Source organism: Mizuhopecten yessoensis, unplaced genomic scaffold (assembly GCF_002113885.1).
Source record: "Mizuhopecten yessoensis strain PY_sf001 unplaced genomic scaffold, ASM211388v2 scaffold3459, whole genome shotgun sequence".
NCBI lineage: Eukaryota > Metazoa > Mollusca > Bivalvia > Pectinida > Pectinidae > Mizuhopecten > Mizuhopecten yessoensis.
Genome location: NW_018405055.1, coordinates 1,260,402 through 1,287,333, shown reverse-complemented (window position 1 = coordinate 1,287,333; position 26,932 = coordinate 1,260,402). Strand labels below are relative to the sequence as shown.

Here is a 26,932-nt window from a genome sequence, read left to right as displayed (position 1 = left end):
AGTTAAAACTATCTCTCCAGTGCGTATCGGTATAATAAAACGGTTAAAGTATGGGGTTAAGGGATATAGCAAGTTTCTGGTGTCCCTTGACCATGCCTATTACCCTTGGCTTCGCCTCGGGAAATAGACCTGGTCTCGGGACACCAGAAACTTGCTATATCCCTAAACCCCATACTTTAACTGTATACAAAGGGGTGTGGCATAGTTCCCATAATAGATATATCTCCGTGCCACATTTAATAATACATGTATATAACCTATTCACCTTGTAGTGATGGGAATCTGTACCATGCTGCTTTGGAACGTATTATGTGTACAGTGTAACCTACTGTAAGCTACTATAATCTTATATATAATGCATGTAAAAATGTGTACATTTAGTCCAGGTTATCAATTAAAAGCATCCCCTGTACTTAAATATAAAGCACATTATATAAAAAGATGTAGGTGTTTTATGTTAATTAAATTCAGATTAGATTCAAATTCACTAATATTGGACATATTGTAAATTTTGAGATTTATCAATTGGGGAAAAATGATTACGTGTATTAAGCTTAGTCAATTTAATCATATTTTAATTGTCCACAACATAAGATTTTAAATGAAAAGTCTAGTGACTAAAGAATGTACTGTATATTGGCGAGTGGTAACACTTAATGACATTTTAGGTACAGGTACATCATGGGAAGTCACATCCTAAAACAAGGTCACTTTGACCTCAATTTGACCTTTGACCTTGACCTAAAATTAAATTAAGTGTAATTCAGGTTTCTACAGCATATACAATGTAGATCTTGGTCACTGTTTCATGAATGGGTTCAAATCTTTGTAGGTATGTCAAATTAGCAGGGGTATCCGTGAAGCTTACACTTTGAGCTAATTAAATCTAGTTTTGAAGTGAATGTATTAGTGTATACAAAATTTGGGCAAAGTTGTCTTTATTTTCTTCTATAATTCATTAAAAATAGTCATACTTACATATTTTTGCAGTAATGTCATTATTACTCTACAAGTAAAAGGTAATCTAGATATGAACATAATCTGTGATTATATAGTGAATGGATGGGCATGACTACACTCTCTTCAAAAGTAGGTACAGTACAATGTACACATGATACACTGTAACTTGAACTCATACTTTAATTAGTGTATGATTGAATTAAGAAACAGATGAAAGAGTGTAGGGTTGAATTAAGAAACAGATGACAGAGTGTATGATTGAATTAAGAAACAGATGACAGAGTGTTAGGATTGAATTAAGAAACAGATGACAGAGTGTAGGATTGAATTAAGAAACAGATGACAGAGCGTATGATTGAATTAAGAAACAGATGAAAGAAAGAAGTGTTGTTCTTTCTTTGCTCTATATGATTAAGAAAATTGCCAAAGTCACATTTTGTACCTATGTAGTCATGCCAAATGTGATTTCACTTAATTACAAGTGTCGTACATATATACCAGGTATTGACAATAAGGGTACATGTAGTTCTGTAGTCTGGGACTACTGAAATCTACACCTGGACTATATAGTTGTTCTGAAAACTGCTAGCCAAATTGGTTCTAGTCCAAATTTTATATTCCTTATGTTGAATAATATTAAGTGGAATTTGCACATGGACTATACTTACAGCTGAAATTACTAACCCAAAAGTTATTTCTAGCCCTGACTATAATATATATGTTCAAGTTTATTATGCAATTAATTAAATGCCTTCATGGTATTGGTACAGTAAAAAATATATGAATCTTGGTAGTAGGTTGATCATGTGTTGTGTTGCACAAGGCCAACTGTTTCTTGCAACAGAGGAGCAAATGTTTTTGTCTATAGCATGAGAAGACATTCAAAATGAAAATAGAATGCAAACAATATATGTAAAATAAGGGTACAAAAATGCAAATATCATGATACAGTATTTTTATTGCAGTTTACAACTTTGAGAGCACATTGCTATATACAATGTTCATGTATATATTTATTAAAGTGATCTATCAATTAAATCCATCTTTATTTTTACAATGCATGCAGTGGTTTGCTTCTTGGAACTTATGAAAGAAAATCATGATCATTACGTAATATATAGGTGCTAGAAATCATAGATTCCCTTTTTAAGTGCAAAATAGTGCTACCTGCAAGTTTAGTTTCATAACAGGCACTTGTGGCTCTGTAAATGCTTCAAGCCAGAAATGAGTAAATACCAAGAAAACACAAGATATCACAGAGAGGCTATAGAGACAATGTATGAACAATGAAACCATCATGTTTTTACTAGTCTACATTAACTTCAGAGATAGTTTGGGTATTAAAAAATTAGGTAAACTCCAATTTATAAAATACCTGTACAAGTCAGATTAATTGGAATGAAACATATATATAAAAAATACAACTCAATCAAAATCATGATGACTTTCAATATCAATTATGCATCAACAATGATGTCAATTCATACAGCATATATATGTATATATATATATATATATTATAAAAACATATAACCCAATTTCATAAGGTCATGTCATAATCTTGATCAAGCAATCTTACCAAGACCCACCCAAAAAATATAATGTATGTTTCAGAAAACATGACTGAAAAAATAAGAGGTCAGTCTGTTGGTATGTTATTCATTTTTTCCGAAGGAAAGGGGGCTAATTTAAGAAGTAACGAAAATCACCAAACATATTTTTAGGGTCTTTTAAATAGTAATATGGGATTTAAATTTGGTTTGCATACCTTTCTATGAAGAAGAGCGTATATATAGTTGCCTTTTTTGTTTCTCCATCAATTCGTTGGCATATGGTAAACAAGTTATCCCACTGAAACACATGGATGAAGTGTGTTCGAGTGCGATAAAATGGTTAGAGGTGGAGGTAAAAACTAGGGTCAGGAATTGGGGTACCTGAAACATACATATTTTTCGTTTTTGGCCAAAGCATATTGCATGACATCACACTATACAGAGTTTACATAGCTTGAGACATTCTGAATATATTTTCAATTTTTGCTCATTTAATAATCTGATCCTGTGACATCGTCCATTACAAGACTATTGACAAGTGCTAGGAACTTTTTAAAAGAACACTTGAGTGTATACAAATTACAGATATATATATTAAACATCACAGTTATTACTTGGTCATACTTTCAGGATCAGTGATTGCAACTTCAACTTTTCCTCTGGCAGTCATGGTTTTCAAATATGAAAGTCTTTGAAAAATATCTCTCACACTCGCTACATTTCAAAAGATTCGGTAGCAAGGAGGATTCCTGCTTTTTAGTTTCAGTCAAGTATGTTTTAACAACAGGTGGGATTTCAGCTGACAAAAAATCAATTTCACTTTCAATGATGCAGTCAATGCACAGTTTCACTAGAGAGTTCAGTTCACTCGCCTTAGTTTTGTTCCCTTGGTAGTAAGGTTTCCAATTAGCTAAAGCATCCACACGAGTCCGTCGAATCCCGAGAGCTCTAAATATGGCCTCCTTTCCTTCATGACAGGTAGAGAGCGGTGGGGATTTGATGTCATTGTTGCCACACACATTGAAGGTCTCGAGTGCTTCAAGATTAAGTAAATCTGTCGGAAGACTCTCTAAAGCATTGCTACTTAAATCTAGTATCTTCAGTGATGGAAAGTAGCAGAGCATCGGTGATATGACCGTCATACAATTGTCGGAAAGGTCCAAATGTTCCAATTTTTTAAGCAAGACAATCGACCAGGGTAGGTATTCAATCCTGTTCCCAGAGAGAACAAGATACTTGATATTGACAAATGATCCTATGCATTGAGGAATACTTCTTATAGGTGCTCCTTTCATAGTAAATCGCTGAACATGAAGGCGTTGTTCAGTACAACTTGACAGCAAATTATGTAGCTGCAAACCTGTTTTAATCTGTTTACCATCTATATCAATTTCACTTGACTCCTTTGAGTTTCTTTCTTTTGATTTCAAATGTCTGCATGCTTTTGAGAGAAATTCCATTTTGTTCTCTTATTAGGGCCTCCACAGCTGATTACCAGTATACCACTGTATTCCTGCAATGAAAATGATGGTGATTTGGTTTATAACAGTTTATGATCAGGGGATGAATAACTATAGATGGTGGATAATTTTTTTTTGTTGGGGGGGGGGGGGGATGTGTTTTATTTAATACAAAGAGATTTTGTTAAATTATGCTTACAAGTATAATCTTTTTAACTTTCATTTATCAGATAATACAAAATTGCATTGGTAAAGCATTGTAAAGTAAAAACAAGAGGCCCATTGGGCCTGAATCGCTCACCTAGTATAAATTTCACACTTGTTATCTTAAAAGTGGACGAAAATACAACTGCAGGCAGAATATCAGTGTTTGATTAATAAGAACCTGTTAAAATATTTAAACATATGACACCCGTGACCTTGAATGTCAAACAAGGATATTAGGTTGAACAGAATTTATAGTCTTCCAACCCTGCATATGCTTCTAGCAAAATATCATTACCCTGGACTTTTTGGTCATACAGAACAAATCATTTAAAGATTTAAACATTTATTGACCACTGTGACCTTGAATATGGGCGAAGGTTATTTATTTGAACAAACTTGGTAGCCCTTCATCAAAGTATGATACTGGCCAAATATCATCATCCTAGGCCTTTTGGTTATTGAGAAAGAATTGTTTAAAGGTTTTAAACATATTTGACCCCTGTAACCTTGAAAATAGATGAAGGTCATTTATTTGAACAAAATTACTAGCCCTTTATTCCAGCATGTTGCTGGCCAAATATCATTATCCTATGCCTCTTGGGTATTCAGAAGAAGTTGTTTAAAGGTTTTAAACATATTTGACCACTGTGACCTTGAAAATGGGTGAAGGTCATTTGTTTGAACAAACTTGGTAGCACTTCATCCCAGCATGTTACTGGCCAAATATCATCATGCATCCAAGGCCTTTTGGTTATTGAGAAGAAGTAGGGGTGCTGTTATTCTAGAGATTTGACAAATTTTCTTACATTTTTCTTGCTAATGGTCAATACACAATAACTCCAGGAATTCATGTACAGGTTCATTTTTTCATTAATTTCATTATTCATTGCAAATTTACACCACTCAAATTCTGCATTCAAACGTTACTTTTCAGAAAAACTCAACAATATTTTCAACAAATAATTTCTGCAAAGGTCATTATTGACATGGGTATACCAACCAACTTCCATATTTTTATCATTTTGAGGAAACATTATGAGCCCATCTCATACTATATTATACACTGACATGAGCCTGTATGATCGCAGGAACTTACAAGGAAAGGGGGGTATATATTGGGCTTAATCAGTTCTCTGAGCTTAAATAGACCATTCTGATAGAAATTCAAGTTCATGTGGTATGATTAACATAAATTTCCAAATACTGTACCAAGTCATATCGATACAAATGTCATCCATGGCCACATGCACGTGGCATATATACAAGACTTCCAGATTGAATCTGATTCTGTCATGAAACAAAATACATGTACCGAGATTTGAAAGATGTTATTTTTAGTTATTAACACTTCAGCCATAGAAGTGTTCCTGTGTGTTAGAAGATGTAGAAAGTAATGGAAATCATATGTTACGATTAAATAAGTTTTCTTTATTCCATTGTTGTATTTCTCTGTAACGAAAGTGAAGGAGAATAAATGTTCTTTCAACCCTCATACCAACTAAAACCGGGTCAACTTACAACTTCCCTCGGCACTGAACCGGGCCTACTTTCTGTTTGAGGATCGTGAATCCCTCGTATGTAATCTGAGCGGTCGCACATCAATCAGAGTTCATGTGTTGACATTGTAGCTCCTTAATTGTTTGAAAGTGTAATTGTCTCTGAAATAAGTGTCATGTTCAAGTTTAGTTCTAATTTAAGCCAATACTGGATGATTATAGATTAGGTGTAGATGTCTCGGAACACCAAAACAATCAAACGTCATCGCGACGAAATCGGGGTTTCAAAAACGCTTTGGAAGGGGGGGTACGTACGTACTGCTTCCTGTATAATTTGATAAATAAGTTATTTTTCGCAGGTTGGTAAGTAGTGAAAACTGTGGAAGTTTTTGTATTATACTCTTGATTTTAGTAAAGTTGAACATTTGAAATACCTTTAAAATATACATATAATATTGATATAAATGAAGTAGTCCCTGTCGTGAACCCCGAAAAAACGTAAGTTGCCCGGATGTTTAGTATTTAGGAGAATTTGAAGAATGGCGTCAACATAGTCATGTGGATTTGAACAGAAGTGTTTGCAAATATGATCGAAAGTAAGTATACAAGAAAATGAAATCAGTAATTTTTATAATAGAGAGCATCAGTAGATTGATTTTACATACGTTTGAATGTTTGACTTGGCTGTCAAGATGCGTAATGTAGACAGCTTTTAGGAAAATGTAACGATACACGCATGTTTCTCCCAACTAGGACATTATTGTATGACGTTTAAAGCACGAAGGAATTGAAATAACATAGCTTCAATTGCAATAAGTATATCATAGCATGGTCCTTAAAGTATGATCCACTTGACTTACACATTTTGGATAACTTTTAGAACATGTCTTCCATGGAGCTTAATGAAATGTTGACTGAAACGTCAGTAGATCTAAACGGGTCACTGACAATGTGAGTGACCCTTGACCTTCTTCTTATGATGAACTTTTTGGTACATGTATATTAACACAATCAAGTCATAATATTGTTATTACATCATCAGATATATGTCTGGTGGATCAAAAGGTATGGGTAGCCATCAATCTCCATGCAAATTAACTCTAAACTTTAAAAAAAAAAAAAAAAAAAGCAATATTGCAACCTGTTTGGCATGCTGCGGCATTGCATCATCATCATCATCAGAACATGCATGCACAGAGGGACCTGAAAATTCGTTATGGCTATATTTGGACCTAAACTAAGGTGTTCAGAGTAATTCTACATGTGTTTTAGCTTGACATTCGGTAACAAGTCATCAGGTCCCTGTACAATATTGTGTGCATATTGCACTGTACAGATGCAGATTTACCTCCGAGTGATAATTGTGATACTATATATTTTTATGGAATTCATTATACAGCTACATGATCATGATCGTCAGTTTGGCTGACTTTTAAAGACTGGCCGCGGATGCATCTTATATCAATAGTTTTTAGCTCACCTGGCCCGAAGGGCCAAGAGTCGAGACATGCCATGTCATGCTTATTACTTCATGCCATGGCGCAGCGTCCGGTGTCCAGCATTTAAAACTTTTCCCTTTAAAACGCTACTAGCCCTTAACAAATTTGGTCTGAAGCATCATTGGCCAAAGGCCTATGGTTCTCAGTTTTATATAAACGGAGGTTATGGCCCGCCTGGGGGCAGAGGGGCGGGCCAAATAGGCGGAAAATAGGTAAATCTGTAAAAATCTTCTTCTTCTCAACCAATAGAAGGATTTTGACCAAATTTGTTCTAGAGAATCTTTGGAGAAAGGAGACTCAAGTTTGTATAAACATGTGGTCCCTCTGGGGGCGGAGGGGTGGGGCCCATTAGGGGAAATAGAAGAAAACATTACAGATCCTTCTGTACCATTGAAGGGATATTTTAACCAAACTTGTTCTAGAGAATCTTTGAGCAAAGGGAAATTAATATTTATAAATGGTAGATGTGACCCCCCCCCCCTCCCAACTAAATAATTTCTTGGTGTCTTTCCCGCCAAAACAGGTTTATATGTAGTTCTTCTTGCAACTTTGTTTCTTCTACTCCTTTGATAAACCTGTATGGTACTCAGCAGGTTTTAAATTGAAAAATAAAACCAGGTGAGCTATTAAGGCCCCTGGACCTCTTGTCATTGAATTAAAGTTGCATATACCGGTAGAATATTGATTATAAAACTAATGTTCACTGGATCAAAATCATTGAGCAGTTCAGGTATTTGGTCTTCAACCCCCTGGTTTAACCCTTACCTTTGGAGTAAAAATTTGTCCAAGTGCATACAATATAGTATATACATTACGAAATTAAAAACCTAAGTTCAGCAGTTCAAAAGAGAATATTTTGAGGGTGATTGATCTAAAGCTAAGTGTACTTTAATTTCTGTAGTTCAGGTCATAGAACAATGATCAAACATTTGAAAAGATAAACTGATATTCTTTGGCATTGACAGGTACTTCATGAAAACCTAATCAAATGGAGAATCACCAAGGTAATGCTGTCTACCCTGCTCAGCTGGCGATGGACAACCCCATCATTGTACTTGGTTTGGAAACTGGACAGGTACATATATGCCTAAATTAACAGAAAATAATACAAAAGGTTTTTTTTTATTACTTTTTGTTTCATTTGTATACATATTGACATTAACTTTGGGAAGAATTAAGGACTAATTGGTTTAAAATTAATAGAATCTATGATCACTCCTGTATGATTTGTATAGACAGAGAAATATCCATCAACCCTCTGGATAAATTATGATTTTTGAAGTTTATACAACACTTAACAAAGCCTCATAATGTTAAACTTCTAAAATCTTACTCTGGGGTTGATATTTCTCTGTCTCTGACCACTGTTGTCTTCACCAGGACAAGCCTGGTGGCGGCGACAAGGATGACGGTGTGAGGAAGAGTGTCCGATGTAAGCGACCACCCCAGTCCTTCTCACCAGGCCTGGAGAGTGCTACGGGGGAGCGTTACAACGAATCAAGCAAGACCAAGAAGCTGAAGACAAAGTCAGCAACTGCACCAGATCGACCCTGCGATCTCATGCCAAATGGTTTGTCAAATATAGACTATATACATCGTTAATTTTTACTTCAAGCTGATATATCAAGTTTATAATATTCTCTTGAAAACATATTTGTTGCTAACTTAACCCTTTCAACCCTATGTAGACTCTGCCATGCATTGATCTGGATGAGTCCATTATGGTCTACAGTGGTGGAAGGTTTAACAGTATATTCAAAATGTATTGCATACCTATACTGTTGAGAAACACTAAAATGTATATTAAAAATTAACTTACATAGAATTGATTAAAACGTATTTGTTTTATACATGTATGTAACAAGATAATTAAAGCTAAGAACATTTACTGTATTTGAATTAAGGTATGAAGCTAGTACTTGTTTACATACCATCTTTACTAGGGAGATCATTAGAATTTTAATCTGGTTCACGAAGCATCTCTCTTAGGTCATAAAATTCAATGTAGCTCATGATCAGTATTACAATTTATCAATATACAAAGTAAGTGCACCAAATTTAATCTGACTGCTTGTTGTGATTTAAAGTTAAAACTGACAGAATTGAAAGCTCCATTTGAATGTTCGACTTTGAAAAGAAATGTATTAAATAGTTTTGTAGGTGATCCTTTTCTGTATGACCTGTGTATGAACAGAAATGTATTAAATAGTTTTGTAGGTGATCCTTTTCTGTATGACCTGTGTATGACCAGAAATGTATTAAATAGTTTTGTAGGTGATCCTTTTCTGTATGACCTGTGTATGAACAGAAATGTATTAAATGGTTTTGTAGGTGATCCTTTTCTGTGTGACCTGTGTATGTCCCCATATGTCATCAACAGATCTCTGAAACGTTCTCTCAAAAATAAAAGGTCCAAACACAACCCTGCTCCTCGTAACAAGATGGACCCTCTTACTGGAAAGATTCTGATGCTTTGTAATGCATGTAGTAAGTATAAAGTTGTAAGTAGGTATATGTATGGCATCAATAAGTAATATATATGACTATATACATAGCTGCTGTAGTAAGTCTGTGACACATATAGATAAAACATATACATGTGTGAGACCAGTAAATATTTATATGTTTTACTATATATAGCTAGTGATATGTGTGATAATTATATTAAATAATATAACTATTTTGTACAATAAACGCATGTGAGACACCAGAACTTACGGTAAACAATACCAGACCCGTGAGGTATGGAGACATACATAAGCGTTTGACAGTGGTGAACTGCAGGTAGATGTAGCTTTGACTGCTGGCCTCAGGTTTAAGTTGTGCATGCTCTCTAAACAGATACAAAATTGTAAGATATTGTGTATTACTACCCCTGGTTCAGGTATTGATTGTTCTTGTCAAATTTTCACACTGGGTACTCTGATTCATATGGTACAGATCTAGAGTTAATCCAGGCGATGTGAAGCAAAGTAAGCTGAATATGTCTTGACATCATGTAGTAAATACTTATTTTTGTCTGTCAAAGTGGTTTAAAACCTCAACTGAAATGCATGCAGTAGAAAAAAAATGATTACTTGTGACTTATGTAAAATTTCAAATAGAAAACTGCAAATATTTTTTATTAATTACAACTGAGATATGAAATTTTGTCAATGAAATGAACCAAATCACCGGTTTATTTACATAACCTGTCGTTTATAAAGCTTTATTCAATATGTTTCTGTCATTAATGTTGATTTTTAATGCTTCATCTGCCAGCTTAAGCTAAAGGAAAACCATAAAATAAGATATATCATAAAATGCTTCATCCAGATCTAAGAATGACATGTAATACCGTAAAAACCCATGTAATTTGCGCACCTGTGTAATTTGCGCAGGTACTTTTTGAGGCTGAAAATGGGGGAAAAAGCTTCTACTCGAAAATCGATCTCTGAATATTTTTTTTTTGAATATATTTCTATGATTTTTTTTCATTGATGTAAAACGATATTTAAAACCAAGAAGAAACTACGTAAAATGTGTATTTTGTTGCTTGTTTTCTTTAAATTATCTGATCACACGTGTGCGCATATCGGCATACATCAATTCATTTTAGCAATATTTTACATAAAACATTTACTTGCTTACAAAAAAAAAGTGCGCAAATTACATGGGTTTTTACGGTATGTTTTGGCTGAGTTGTTCGCCTTTCAGTTTTGATGATTATTTTTGCCTCTGTTTAGTTTCGAACCAATTTGTTCTGTGGTTCATTTCATGTGGTTGGGGATTTAATATCTAAAACTACATGTCTTTTTCCTCTTTTTTTTCTTCTATCTTATCATATATATTGTAAGTATGCTGAGCTGAGCAAGACAAAAATAGTATAGATGATTAGTCAATACATTGGTGTGTTCAGGTTTTTGGTCTGAAAAAAATCGGGATTGAATGTGGGAAGGTGGAGTAGGAAGTGTCCCCATCCTCCTGTATCCGCCCGTGATAAGAAGTCTATATGACATGTACAACATATCTTGTGTGTTTATACTGGAGATCATTATCTGGCATGACTGTTCTTCAACTGTTCTTGGTTGCAATCTATATTTGGGCTTCATTACAATTTACATAGTGTGGTCAATGGTTTGCTCCCTATCGACAGATCATGTACTCTGTACAATCATTTCAAAAAGTTACCCCATACTTTGGTACATTTTGCATAGAGTGGTCAATGGTTTGCTCCCCATCAACAGATCATGTACTCTGTACAATCATTTCAAAAAGTTACCCCATACTTTGGTACAATTTACATAGTGTGTTCAATGGTTTGCTCCCTATCAACAGATCATGTACTCTGTACAATCATTTCAAAAAGTTACCCCATACTTTGGTACAATTTGCATAGAGTGGTCAATGGTTTGCTCCCTATCAACAGATCATGTACTCTGTACAATCATTTCAAAAAGTTACCCCATACTTTGGTAAAACTCAGCTGTTCTTAAATAACTGTATATAACTTATGCATTGTATTACTTTTAATATATTCTATTCATTATAGTGAATTATGTGTAATTGACACATCATAGAATGCTTTGCATAATTGATACGTCATAGTATTTTATATCACACTAATAATGAAGAATCAAGTGATTCTGAAAAAGCAAATCAAAATGATTTCAAATGAATGTAAATGTTATATTGATTCTTTATGAAACACATGTTTTTTTTAGGTATAACTTTTGATAGGCCCCGAAAGCCTAGAAAAATAATTCCCATGCCAACTGCAGAAGAGATGGAAAAAATCCTCAAAGGTGCAAAAGATTTTGGCAAGAAATTGGTTGTAAAAACGAATAGACCAGAAGGTAAATACATGTATAATGTTTATCCTGACTAAAGGACGTTGTAGCGTTAAGTCTGGTGGTAGAATATGATGGATTTAACATTTAAGCCACTGTTCATCAGTTTGTCCATTTCTCATAATTAGGGCTGTTGCAAATGAATGTAAAAGAATGGAGGTCAAGGCGGAAAGTGAATTGTCCTTTTATTGGGGGTCAAGTCGTAAGGGGATAATTCTTTCATTGGGGTCAAGGCGGAAAGTGAATAATTCTTTTATTTGGGGTCAAGTCGAAAAGTGATTAATTCTTTTATTTGGGGTCAAGTCGAAAAGTGATAAATTCTTTTATTAGGAGCCAAGGCGGAAAGTAAATAATTCTTTTATTGGGGGTCAAGGTGGAAAGTAAATAATTCTTTTATTGGGGGTCAAGGTGGAAAGTAAATAATTCTTTTATTGGGGGTCAAGGTGGAGGGTAAATAATTCTTTTATTGGGGGTCAAAGTGGAAAGTAAATAATTCTTTTATTGGGGGTCAAGGCGGAAAGTAAATAATTCTTTTATTGGGGGTCAAGGCGGAAAGTAAATAATTCTTTTATTAGGAGTCAAGTTGTAAAGTGAATGATTCTTTTATTGGGGGTCAAGTTGTAAAGTGAATGATTCTTTTATTGGGGGTCAAGGCGGAAAGTAAATAATTCTTTTATTGGGGGTCAAGGCGGAAAGTAAATAATTCTTTTACTAGGAGTCAAGGCGGAAAGTATTCCATACTTTTATTGGGGGTCAGGGTAGAAAGTGAATTGTTCTTTTATTGGGGGTCAAGGTAGAAAGTGAATTGTTCTTTTATTGGTGGCTGCAACAACATTTATTTGTATTTCAAGCATGCAATTTAAATTTGGTTGCCTGGTTGGACAACTTTTAGACAGAGAAAGTTAAATTGTGTGGGGCAAACAGAACCAAGACGATGATAAATGATTTGTTTTATGATGAAACCTATGAGCTTTATGTAAAACTCTTCACTGTACGTAGCAGGGGCGTTGGATTCACATTGAATAATTTGAATTTATTTTGTGCAATAAAATGTACTGGTAATGTTGAAATGAGTCATTCAACAGAAAATGATATTTACTCATTAATAATCATCTTCATGCACATTCCATGATTAATAGCTTTATTTGATGGGGTTTATATACATTTTTATATCAAGTTGACATATGTTTTCTTCATGTCGAATTTCAGTTTTCCTGCTTTTTTTTTAGCTGAGAGATTATACTGCCCAGTGGTCAGGCCTAAAGCTTGTGGATGTTTACAGAAATACATCATTGGTGATGGTGAGATGATTTCATTCAACTTTGTACCACAGTACCTGTCTCAAAAGTTGAACAGGTGCTATGTTAATCACAGACTATGTAGTCTTATTAAATTTGACAGTACGGTAAGAGTTGACTTCATTAAGGATGATATGTTGTATAAGATACATCTCTGTATCAAATAAAAAAAATGATTATTTATGTACATATGATCTCAAGAAGTTAGGGATGGTGGGTGGAAGGCAGATTTCAGCAAATCAATGTTTTAGGGTCAGTTGATACAAATAGGGTCTGGTGAGAATTTAGAAACACAAGTAATGTTTTGTTGGCCGATTAACAGTACATGCCAAGAAGCCATGGCCCATATCTTTGTGAAGTTTGTAAAACGTTTTTATGCAAGATGAACTAATTTTGGGAATAATAAGAATAATGAGAGGATCTTGGTTCAGTGTATTTATTTACTTATTTGTGGATTCTGATTATCAAGGTGGCTCAGATGAGTTTGATATACGAGCTAAAGCCATGATTGACCTTTTAATGAAGGCAAGGGAACTCAGTGCAGAGAAGTGTTACGCCAAGAAGACTGAATCTAATGGAAAGTAAGTATAAATACATAAAGGTTCCCCAACGAGTGGTGGTTGGTTATCATGTTTATCTAACTCAAGTTAGTTAATCTTCAGATTGTATAAAGACACCAGGTTTACCAAGTGTCTTTTACATTTTGAAAATTAACTTACAAGAGTTAGATAAAGGTGATAACTAATCATCACAGGTTTGGGGAACTATTCCTCCCATAACGTTCATATTTTATCTGAAATACCACATTATTCCCTTGGAAAATACATCATATTTTTTTCTGATGGGGGAAACAATTGCCAAGGAGCATGATCGATGTCACAATGGAAAATGACGTCTAAAAGCATTGTTGTTGTCGTCATCAATCAAAGATTTCCCAATAAAATCATGTCCAGGGTGTTATCCACTAGTGGGTGACCAAAAATGTTTACCAACTCCTAGGTTTAGGCAATGAGTCAAGAGTGAGGAACCTTCATTGGTTGTGGGAGAATATAAGACTTTAGGCACAGGGGTGTAGGATAGGGGGAAATTCCATCCGAGGGGTTTTCTTGGGTGGAATTTTCCTATTCGACACCCTTGGGCATGAAAGAGTATTTTTCTCTCATTCCAACTACCAGAATAAGTTCTGAAACCACCAAATGCATTTGGGCTGGCTACCATTTTGCAAATATCAACTTTTCCCTTAAGATTTTTGGACAAAAACGAGTCTGTCAGCAAGATTTAGCATACCTCATATTTGCAAACATAGTTTATGCAGAAAATATTATCTTCTCTTTCTAATGTGTATTGTAAATGTATCTTAAAAGGTTTTGAATTCATCACGTCACCTTTAACCGCATGGCGGCATCAAAGTTTTCCAAATTTGTGACGTCACATCATTGTTTAGCCATTTTGACATCACGTCACGTGAAATGGGGTGTAAGATTATAAGACTCTTTGATGTCCAAGGGTGTAGGATAGGGAAATTCCACCCAAGGGGTTTTCAAATTTGGTAAGACCCCGAGGCTTTGCCATCATTTTAAAAATCCAGAGGGTTGAATTTTCCTATCCTACACCCTTGGGCATGAAAGGGTATTTTTCTCTCATTCTAACTACCAGAGTAAGCTCAGGAACCATGAAAATGAACTTGGACTGGCTACTATTTTGAAAATATCAATTTTTCCCCTCAGCTTTTTTGATGAAAAAAAAATTGTTAGTGAAATTTAGCATACCCCATATCTGCAAACGGAGTTTGCCCAGAAAAAAATAATCGCGTCTTTCTAACGTGTATGGTAATCATCACATTGCCTTTTCCGCCTTTTCCGCATTGCAGCATCAGTGTTTTCCAAATTCGTGAAGTCACGTCATTGTTGAGCCATTGTCACGTCATGTCACGTGAAATTGGGTGTAAGATAGAAATTTCCTACACCCCTTTCTTACCCTGGACAGCTCTATCTTACGCACGGGAATGAGAGAAACATATTTCTCCAACAAGATTCTATGAAATCATTACAAAAAGGAAGTTAGCTGGAGATTCACATTATCCTTAGGTATCACTTGATCCTGTGGCTTTCAGATCTAGACCTGCATTTCGTCAACATGAACCATTTCATGTTTTGTAGGGGAAGAAGTTCCAAGAATCAAGGTGTAGGCATAGGAAATGGACAAAAGCGCTCCAAGGCTTTTGAAGACTTTGTTCTCACTCAGAGAACACACCTCAAGACTGACCTGAAGCTGTGTGAGAGGGCTGTTCAAAAAGTTCTACTGTACTCCAATAACTTTCTACACAAAAAGCTTGTCACTGAAAAGGTAAAATCAGAACGACAATTTATACTATGGTTAACACTGAACATTCTGCTACTACTTATTCTAAGAATTGCATTTTTTTCTCTTAGTCTATATAAAATAGTGTGGAAATGCATCAAATGGGAAAGTATTGACAAATGTTTTTTTAACACAAGAAAAAAATATGCCTTAAAGAAGTGTGTCATATCTGATACGTATACATGTACCACAGACATCGTTATGGTGCTTTAGTAACTAATGGTGTCTGTATATATTGGACGGTGGTTTACTAACAATTGACGTTAATGCATGTGTTGTTTGGTTACAGAGTTTGTGTCGTGCTAAGCCAGTGAATGGAATGGCCAGGAAGGGCCTCCTACAGCCGTTTGATACCATTTCCCAGACCCGGTGCTGTGTGGACAACTGTGTGATGGTATGATGATTTTGTTTATTATATGAATACTGTGTTATACAGTGTCATAAAGCCATCACATAAATGTATGTAACGTGTGTTATATCACTCCAGAAATGACGTCACAACCGAATAGGAACAATCAATGTGACATCACGACATTGTGAAGCGGACACAATTTTCATCGTTTCAGTGTCGGCCAAGTGCAAAATATTTGTTTCAGATCACAATTATACAGTTTACTTTGTATTACATGATAAAAAAGATCTGTCATTTGTTTCCCTTCATATTAGATTTATGATACTTGTTTTGGATTTTTCATGTTTGCGATCCTCTGGCGATATGAAAAATCAATATATAACATAATTTCTCTTTCAAAATTGATTGATTGTCAAAGGTAGTACATGTATCACAAATTGACACCTTAATGATATATCCAATGTTTTACAATGTGTATATAAGTAAATGCCAAATTATTTGGCAAAATTAGCACTTATTGTGGTGCTACAAATTTAAAAGGATAAGAAATTTTTGGTTAAAATTTGAAATGCAGTCTTTACATATAAGTTGTAGTTAATAACCATTGCAAGGAAACATTGATAGATTTATGATGGTAGAACACCTTAATTTGTCAGATGGCAATCACTCACAAGAAGCTGCTTCAGGATTGGAGGGATAGAGCTAACAAAGGCCAATCAGAGCACCGGAGAGTTATCGCTGAGATGCTGACGCCATCTGGTAATAAACAAGTTGTCAATACTTCATTGAATGAAGGGTTGGTGGGGGTTATTTATTTGCAGTTTTCAAGATCAATCTTATGATTACAGAAAATTAAATCCCTATTTTTTTTAAAATTGCACCACATTTTGTGTTGGTCCAATTGATGTGTGCTTCCTTGAGTGCACTGACGTTTCAGATATATATTGGTACCAGGTGGGCATATCATATTTGATAAAAGATGTTAAAATCATAGCAACAGTAGTTGCAACCAAATGCTTGCTCAGAATACAAGAATTATAAATTAATAAGCAATTTTTGCAAAAGGTTTGGTGACAGAATACTGGCAAACAAACGTCAAGTTCATGCTAAAATAAACGAAAGTATATTTGAAGGGGAAATAGTTGGAAAAGGGGAATTACATGTGATCTTGTCAGATAGTGTGGCATCCGTCGGTGTCAACATTTTCTTTAAACAACATCATGCGGGGATGAAGGGCTGTCTTTCAAAATCACCAGAGACAGATGTCATATATATTATTTTCAACCATTTTTAGGGTAGTGTGGCCTGTAGCATGCTGGTGTGAAGGGCTGTCAAGTTTGTTTGCTTAAATGACCTGGACCTACTTTCAGTCATGGGGGTAAATTTGTGACAAAATATTTTAGATTACTTCCTCTAGATGCCTATACTCTGGGTAATGACATATAATAAGCAAGTGACAAAGGATTATGAGATGTTTGAATGATAAAGACTCATTTTGAAGGTTGCCTCTAAGTTTAACACTACAAAGATCCATATAGATGTAGAGTAAGGATACATGAATTTAGCTTGTTTAAATATATTTGACCTTGACCCAAACTGAAGTTCATAGATTTGAGATGTGTTTGCCAACAGCAGCAAATAACTGGTAAACGGTACAGATCCCTTGTGCCTGATGTATCATATGTGATTAAACCAGACATGAATCGGAGAATACATATTTTGATTTTTCTTTTCAGCTGGAGCAAGGACTAACTGTTATACATTCATTACTTTGGTTACGGGGGCATCCCGTAGCACGATTGTCCAGGTGAGTCATCAGATGAAGCAGACGGGCGGTGAGAGGGAGCCACCTACCCATGGAATGAAAAAGTTCTGGCAATCCAATAGCCATCGCAAAAGTACAGAGGCGATGAGTCTGACCAAAGTTCCCTCCCGTAAGTTCTGGTTATAGAGGCGTAGTTTTAATATGCCTTGTAAAATAAGTTCACTCAGGGAAGTGAGCAGCCGTTACTCATGTGTTATGAAATGTTGTACTTATAAGGTACACATATATGTACTTATTTTTTAATTGGTAACAATTGAACATGATCAATAGAAATTCTTGTCATTGTTTGTGACAATCAATGTAATTTATTAAAAAATCTTCAGTGGTATCTTGCAATGCAGACAAAATCATTTGTCAAATTTTCAAAAGGAGCAGCTTCTTTTTCAAGCCAGAACGAATACTATAATATAAATGGAGACAACAACAATCTGCAAAATTTTTCTTATCACATACCTGTTGAATCTTGTTGTAGTAATACAAGCAATTTTCAAACCATGAAATACAACGTTCTGTATTGCACATGTGCAATATGGAATGTTGTATTTACCTACTAACCAGAACTACTTTTTATGGGAATCCCCTTGTCATGGCGAACTGAAAAATTCACGGTATTTGCAAAAATTCAAAGTTTATAAAAATTTCATATCAATCTCTACCAAATACGGAAGGAATGTGATAAAAACAATACCACACACTTGTGTTTTTCTAACGAATCAGAAAGCACAAGTTTATTGCGCGTACGAATATATTCACGAGTGCGGGGAACACATGTGTATGGTCTTGCACAAACATTAGACAAATATATACGCATGAGGCAATATGGTTCTTTGGTTTAAACACAATATTACCAATAGGCTTATTATGTCCAATGTAATTACTTGGGACAAGATCCTCAACATTTTATGTTAAAATAAGTATACTTTTCATCATCCAAAAACAACATAGTAAAAATGATAGCATTCCTTTTGTTTTAAAGTTTAGTACTCTTGGTTTTCAAAAGTTCAGAGAGGTTAACATGTTGTTTTTGTTGCAGATTTGGGAAAAACTAGTACCAATACAACCTTCACTCATTCTGTTGCTCCAGCCTCTAAACAAAGTGTTGTAGCAGCATCCTGCAATCCTACCACTACAACTTCAAACATCGTTATCCCTGTGTCTGTGAGTGGCACCAGCTCAGGGACATCCAGTGTGAGTGTTTAAATAAGGATTGATTTAACAAGCCATCTCTTAGATACCTGTACCGTGTGTGCCTTAATGTTTGATCTTGTGTACATCATATAACTTAGTTTAGTTACATTTCTGTCATCTGTAAATATGATTTAATTTTAAAACATTCTTGGTATCTGTTCCCCCCACTTAAAAATATGAACGTTAGTGAAACCAAAGCCAAATGTCACCTGGCTTGAGTTCCTAATTTAAGCGGACATGTTCATATGAAATGAATTGAATTTAGCTCACCTGGCACTTACAAAGCTTTGAAATGATTATTAAGCTTTCAATGGATATTTTTATTTTGTCATGGACATATTTTTGTGCTGTCTGGCTGGCAAGACATTTTTGTATTGGTAAATCATGGGAAGGTGGAGTGTTGAATACTGAAAATCGGGTCTTTCTGCTCTATAAATACAGAGTTGTGGCCCTTAGTTAAACACTTACTAAAAATATTTTGGCACGTTTTAAATCTTTGTTTATACACTAGAAATAACACACATTCTGTCTTTCCATTTGTGAAATTTGGACAAAAGTTTGTGGAAAAAAATACTGGTCAATATCCTAAATGCTAGATGTAACAGGCTTGATTTGCAAAGTTTCAATAATAATTATGTTTCTTGACAGTTGACAGTGCAGCGACAACAGCTAATGCAAATACAGCAGCAGATGTTTGAACAACAAGTACAGCAGCAGCAACAACAACATCTTCTACAGCAACAACTGCTGCAGCACACCATTATGCAACAGATTGGACAGGCAACTGATGGAATGCCGCAGGTAGGTCATGTATAGTTCTAGGCTGACAATGCCACAGGTAGGTCAAATATAGTTCTAGGCTGACAATGACACAGGTAGGTCAAATATAGTTCTAGGCTGACAATGACACAGGTAGGTCATACATATATATAGTTCTAGGCTGACAATGACACAGGTAGGTCATATATAGTTAAATATAATAAATAATAATATTATATACTACTCACATTTTGCTAAGGATCACTTTTATTTTTGGGCATATGTGAAAATAAATATTTTATTTGGTTTATACTGAGATTATTTTTGAAAAATTGATTGTTCTATTAATCAGCATGCAAAAATTTCAAAAATCATAATTACAGTTGGAAAATGAGCCACAGGAAAAGGGATACCCTTAAAATTGATAACAACAAGATATTCACTGAAAAATTTGATTTGAACAAAATTCATCCTAAATAAACAGAAACTGTTTTAATATCAAATGTGATGCCCATGAGCATCAATTACAGCTTCACAACGTCTGTGCATGTCCCGAATGAGATCGCGTATCCGGTTTTGTGGGATGGCGTTCCACTCAGCTACCAAAGCTGTTCCGAGCTCCTGGAGCGTTCTTGGCCGAACATTTCTGGCAGAGAGAGCTGTCTGCAGCATGTCCCACACATGCTCGATGGGATTTAGATTCGGCGAGTGGGCTGGTCAATCCATTCGTTGAATAGTCTCTTGCTGTAGATACTGCTCTGTCACCCTTGCTCTGTGTGGCCTAGCATTATCATCAATAAGGATGAAGCCAGGGCCGATAGCGCCAGCATAGGGTCTGACATAGGCATCAAGGATTTCAAAGCAGTAAATCCGGGCCGTAATGGTACAATTATGGGAAACATGGAGGTCAGTTTTCCCATGATGACTTATGCCTCCCCACACCATCACTGAACCTCTGGCATATCGGTCATGTTCCACAACTTTACTTGCCTGGAACCTCTCCCCAGGTTGTCTCCATACTCTAACGTGCCTGTCGGTGAAGTCGAGACAGAATCTTGACTCCTCCGTAAAAAGAACTGGTTCCCATTCCTGAACAGTCCAAGTGCTTTGAGCTTGGGCCCAATCTAATCGTTCCCTAACATGGCGGGCAGTTAAGGGAACTCATATTGTTGGTCTATGTGACCTTAAACCAGCATCATGAAGACAGTTCCTCCTAACAGTCCGAGTCGCTGCCCGGGTACTAGAAGCATTTAGGAGGTCATTTCGTAATGCTGTGGTAGGCCGGAACCTGTGATGACATGCCTGTATGAGCAAAAATAGGTCTTTGCGCTGCGTAGTAGCCCTAGAACGACCTCCAGCATGACGTCTGGAATGGTTTCCGTTAGTTTGGAAACGATTCCACATTATTGCCACCACACTTTGAGACACCCCAAGGTCTGCTGCAACCTGACGTTGAGACATGCTAGCTTGCAGCATTCCGATGCCCCTATTCATTTCACTGTCATTTAACAGTTGTCTGGTTTGTCTTTGTGCCATATTAAAACAAAACCAAGCTAAAAATATTGATTTCCTTAACAATTTGAACAACGCCTTACTTAGCCATGTAGCTAAGCTTTTGAAATGGGTGTACGCGTGGAAAAGCGTGCACACGCTTCTATGGTTGACTGAACACACTCACACAGGATGATTTGGAACAAGTTCACCCAAAACAGTAAGGAAGGAAAATATAATATCCTTTCTAACATTTTGATTTTTTTTTTTAAATATAGGTGATCCTAAGCAAAATGTGAGTAGTATATATTATTCTAGGCTGACATACAACTGATTGAATGAATTAGGTAGGTTATATATAGTTCATAGTTATAGGTGGGAAAATCAGACATACCACACAGCTACCAATGTTTCTTGGGTGTATCTTGGGCATGCCATATGCCACTGGAGATATTTTCCATTCGAGTCCCATGACAAGAACTGCCATTAATTATGGCCATGTCAAATATTCTTCCACAACTTTCTTGTTTAACAACTCAAGAGTCCATCCATTAAATTGCAGAGGTATTGGTAAAATCCATTATCAACACATTTTGTGACCAATTACAAAACAAGTAAATATTGTGTAACTATGGATTCTTAGCATATCTCAAAAGTAATACAGATATAAGTTTTATGATGTTAGATTAAATGTAATGTGTACTATTTCAGAATCTTCCCATGCTGCAGACTATGATAGACCAGTTAAATGTACAGATTCAGAACACACAACAGCAGCTGCAGCTGCTGAGAACCATGAACATGATTGGATCACAGCCTGCTGGCAGTGGGACCACAGGATCATCCCAAAATATTTTATCCGCAGCTGAAAACACCAGTGTCATAGACTCAACATCTCATGGTAATTTTCTTGCTGTGACTTGTAACAATGTGGAGACAGTTCCAATTACTCATTCAAACTTGCTTCAAATGTGTGGAAGCAGTGAAGCAGGACCTACTCATCCCACTCAGCAACAATCCAATGTTATGAACTCAATCAATGTCAGTACAAATCTCCAAACAGCTGATCAAGGTGGATTCCTTCAAAACACGAACCAAATCTTATCAAATCTTTCACCACAGGATCAGCAGAACATCCAATTTTTCAATCAGCTTTCACCGTCACAGATGCAAGGCCAGACACATGGTAACGTAAACAATTCACAAAATTATTTCAACAATTTATCAATGCAGAACAGTGGACATACGATCATCCAAGTCCAGCAATCCCCAGCAATTCCTCCATCACAGCAAACACAATACGTTCAAACATTTCTCCAAGGACCACAGCTCCAGAAAGGACGAGCTAGTTTGAATGAAAGTGGTTCATCCGAACAATTTGTTATCCAAGCATACCCAAGCATGAATCACAGTGTTCAAGAAATCATTGCAAAAAGTTCACAGAATAGTGTACTGATACAGCAATTAAATACTCCTGTAAACCAAGGCCAGCGCCTCACAGTACCTCCATTACTGCTTGTGAACCAACAGCAGGTTGATTGTGGCGATGGCCTTCCGAGTGCATCTCACCTGAGTAAGGAATTGTATGACATCTCTGAAAGTGGATTTCAACAACAGTCAAACCGTATAGATCCTGAACACGGTTTATTAAATACTCCTATCTTGGATCTTGCTCCAGCTATTGTAATGCCTTTTGTAGGTGTTTCAGGTCAGCCCAATACAGAAAGTACACACAAGTCAACAAATGTAACTGGTCAGCCCATCACAGAAAGTACACACGAGTCAACAAATGTAACTGGTCAGCCCATCACACTTGGAACAGTGTGCATGACTGGTCAGACTGTCACAGGAAGCAGTCTCGAGTCAACAGTTGCGACAGATCAGATCACCACAAGAACAATACAGTCAACGACTGTGAATGGTCAAAGTATCACTGAAAATAAGCCTGAACCAGTGAATGTGACTGGACAGACGACTAGAGGAAATTCAACACAGTCAACAAGCATGACTGACCAGACTACTACAAAAACTACACTGGAAACACTGGTAATGACTGAACGTACCACTAAAGGAACTACATCGGAATCAACAATCCTGACTGAGATGGGAAGTACTTTGGAGTCAGCAAGTGTAATTGATCAAACCACCGCAGGAAGTACACCAGGATCAACCATTGTGACTGTGGTAACATCTGTTTCTGGGGCTATTCCATTTTGTCACGTTCCAGTTACAAATGGTACCCAGTCTGTTATTTCAAGTGGGCTTGTTACATCAATTTCGGCAAAAGAAAGGGATTTAGTGCTTGGTAGCACTTCAAACAACCAAACTGGTTCTTGTTATACCTCTACTTCAAGTATTTCTAATCCTTCGTCGTGTTCGGATTCTAGCTTCCTGCACGTATCTCGTACGTTGCCAAACACCAACCGATTCCATACGTCGCCCAAAAGTGCTTTCCATACACCTCAGAAACTTGAACTGGTTACCTGTAGCAGTAGTGATGTTTGTACTCCTCCAACAAGTCGAATGAAATGTCTGCCAGTTGGAAATTCACAAACACAGAATGTCAAATTGGCAAGTTCTGTATCGGGGAATTCATATCAGAGTGCGACCATAGATTTCATTCATGATGTATGTGTACCAAATGCGTCGGTGACCTCTCTCTCAACATGTAAGTCCAAAAGTAAATCTGCGCGTCGTAGCCAGACAACTAAGGTTACACAGAGTCGATTCGCGACTTCTGCTGTACCTACTGCAACTGTTGTGCCGTCTACGCAATCGGTTACAGCCACATATCTATCTGTTCCTATGATTCAAGGTATACAAAGACCTGATACACATCCATCTAAACGAAGCAAGGTCAACTCCGCCAATAAACATTTAGCAATGATCCCTGTGTCTGCCAATCAGCAAGCTGAAAACTCCACAATTTTTCTTCAAAGTAATGATCCTGAAACACAATCATCAATACCAGAAAACAACCAATCTTCACGGCAGAATGTAACTATTGAAAGTGTAGAAAAAGTGAAACATTCTGCTGCGAACGTACATGCTTTAACTGAGAAAGGAACACAGAACACAATAGCTGATGTTACTCATACGACAACAGACACAACTAGACCAAACCAGGTGATGTCGGCACCTATATCTCGGACCAAGAGGACAAGTCTGCAGGTTGTTACTTCCATTTCACAAGTCACTCAAGATTCCATTAACTGCAATACCTATGCTCCTACCAAGAGTCATTCAGTTTGTTCTCATAAAATAGTCAATGCCCCTTATCCCCAGAATTCAATCGTGAAGCTTTCCCCAAAAGGGTCGATAGGTACTACTGTAGAAAAAAAAGCATGCTCTGTCAGGCCTACTACACCAGTCACAAAGACAGTATCTGATACTTCCCATATGCTCCTCAACTTTTCCGGCTTGCAACTACAGAACGTGTTGAGTTCTGTACGTCAAAGCGGAAATGATAAACAACATCCTCCAAATAAGACGGCTCGAACGCAAAGCGTTTCTGTATCGACTGTCCATAAGGAGTCGCACGAGACACCTGTTGGTGACAGTATTCATCCTATGAACTGTACTTTGGTAATCAATCAGGCGCAAAAACAGCGTGAGGTGTTAGGACCAGGACAGGGCCAGCAAATCATTGGTCAGATACAACCGATGCTGCTGAACGCAGCTAACCACAGTCGTAATATGTCTGTCTCGGCAAGCGCAACACAAACGTTAGTAGATTCAAAGAACAATGGAGACCAAAGGACACAGTCGATAACACCTTTGCCGTTAGTACCTAATACAACTTTTACTATTGATTCAGAAACTTTGATGAGGTTATGCCAACAGGCAGCATTGCCACGTTCACCAGTTGTCAGCGTCGATATGAATACACAAATGAACATAAACCTGTAACATGAATCTACTGGTGGCAAAGCTGTCTTCTTGTACAAACTCATTTTCATGACGTGTGTATGTTTGAATGACAACAATGTCTTTGTCAAATTTGCTGTTGATCTTTTAAAATGGTTTTGTTATTCTCACAATATTTTTCCGTAATTTTGTATTGATATGTTTATGACGAACTATTTTCTTACGCGGATAACTTTTGTGTGGACATTATTTCTGGTTTCGGAATACGCTTTATAAACTATAAACTGTCCAATAAGTTTGACCAACTGTTCAGTAGGTTACCCACCTGTGTTATTACTTCACTTTTTGAACAGTTGTGACATCACATTATAGAGAATATATGGGTGGAGCCGAATGGGAGTAATTCAGCTTAAATTAAAAAAAAGCAAACACATGAATCTTTTTAGTATAATATTAAATTAACATATGGAATTCCAGTGGTGTACTTTCCTTAGAATCCAACACATTCGAAATCAACAGCGAGAGTACTGTACCAACTATGGGATTTCAACACAACCATTATTCAGCAGCTAGAATACTTTACCAGAGGTGTATATATCCATGGAATTCAGCACATTCAAAATTCAACAGTTATCCTGTCTGCTTCTTGTGTAATTTTCTGTATCTTCTTTTCCGATAGGTCTGGGAAAATGTCGCTTTAATCGCAAAATTTAGTCTCTTATTTTCCACCTCGAATCCCAAAATATCACTCAAGACTTCATCACTGAAAATCTGCTTTCCAAAACGTCCATAACTTCAGACCGAGTTATAAAATGAACATCCTCAGTGTAAGAAGACACTGTTTTATAAATACGTAAACATACATGAGTTTTCCGTAAGTGTGACAATAGGTTAACCAGTCAGTCGATAAGTTGAATACGTCAGTGAACACCAATAGAAAATATTTTAAGTTAAATATAAGCGGGAAACTGTCCAATAAGTGAGAGAAAAGACAGGTCGAGGCCCGTTATGTATCCATAACATAAGCTGGTGATTCAGACCTTTTTATACGGTGAAAGAGGTAATCAATACTGCTGTTTTAAAGTATTTCAGCTAACTTGAATGGACTATCAGCGTCTCACCTTCGAGTGAACTTGTTCTTCTGGTTCCTCTAATAATATTTCTTGTCCATGCCATAACTAATATACCAACATATCTTGATGAAACTTGCTGTATACTTGCATCAACCTCAGGCCATGTGCAGTACTGTGCCATTATGCCACTGTGACCTTGGACTTAATGTCAAAGGTCAAATACGTGCGGATTGTTCAGGAACATCTTAACTGGACTATTCCGTCTTTGCGTATTGCAGTTATCTTCTCTTGAGAGCAGGAATTGATTGTTACGTCATTGGTTTGTGTGAGAAAATTACGTCGTTTTCTCAAAAATTGATGACGTTACTCTCACAAACAAATGACCTAAAAATCAATACCTGCTCTCAAGAGAAGATAACTCTGCAATACGCAAAGACGGAATAACATTTAAGCCATAAAGACGTCACGGAGAAACTTGAATTATACTTGCATCACCCATAGACGATGTGCATTGCAGTTTCATTAGGCTACTCTCTGTGACGTTGACCTCAAAGTGAAAATGTCAAATAAATGCAAACTTTTCAGTTATATTTAATCTGGTCTGTAACTTAAAACTTATAAAAGATGTCTTAATGAATCTTGTAATATAATTGCATCATCAACAGATGATATTCACCGCACTGTTATAAGGTCGCTTATCTCAGAGGCTAATGT

General features: G+C 36.3%; 2 protein-coding genes across 4 annotated transcripts; one reads left to right on the top strand and one right to left on the bottom strand.

Moving 5' to 3' along the window:
- Positions 1–142: 142 nt before the first annotated feature.
- Positions 143–5,962, bottom strand: LOC110447590 (leucine-rich repeat and IQ domain-containing protein 4-like). The gene is made up of 2 exons (XM_021493381.1): positions 5,699–5,962; positions 143–4,026 (listed from the first exon to the last, which is right to left on the bottom strand). The coding sequence occupies exon 2, from the start codon at positions 3,971–3,973 to the stop codon at positions 3,161–3,163; it is 813 nt and encodes a 270-aa protein (XP_021349056.1). The 5' UTR covers positions 3,974–4,026; positions 5,699–5,962; the 3' UTR covers positions 143–3,160.
- Positions 5,963–6,169: 207 nt separating this feature from the next.
- Positions 6,170–25,318, top strand: LOC110447589. Of its 3 annotated transcripts, XM_021493378.1 has the most exons (14): positions 6,170–6,272; positions 8,141–8,250; positions 8,556–8,745; positions 9,507–9,662; positions 11,879–12,010; positions 13,234–13,305; positions 13,772–13,883; positions 15,462–15,648; positions 15,953–16,057; positions 16,672–16,774; positions 17,752–17,949; positions 18,874–19,028; positions 19,677–19,829; positions 21,990–25,318. In XM_021493378.1, the coding sequence occupies exons 2-14, from the start codon at positions 8,164–8,166 to the stop codon at positions 25,185–25,187; spliced, it is 4,848 nt and encodes a 1,615-aa protein (XP_021349053.1). In that variant the 5' UTR covers positions 6,170–6,272; positions 8,141–8,163; the 3' UTR covers positions 25,188–25,318. The 3 variants fall into 3 exon arrangements, with proteins under 3 accessions (XP_021349053.1, XP_021349054.1, XP_021349055.1); XM_021493379.1 differs by lacking the exon at positions 9,507–9,662; XM_021493380.1 differs by lacking the exons at positions 6,170–6,272; positions 8,141–8,250 and having other exon boundaries at positions 8,658–8,745; positions 9,556–9,662.
- Positions 25,319–26,932: the final 1,614 nt, after the last annotated feature.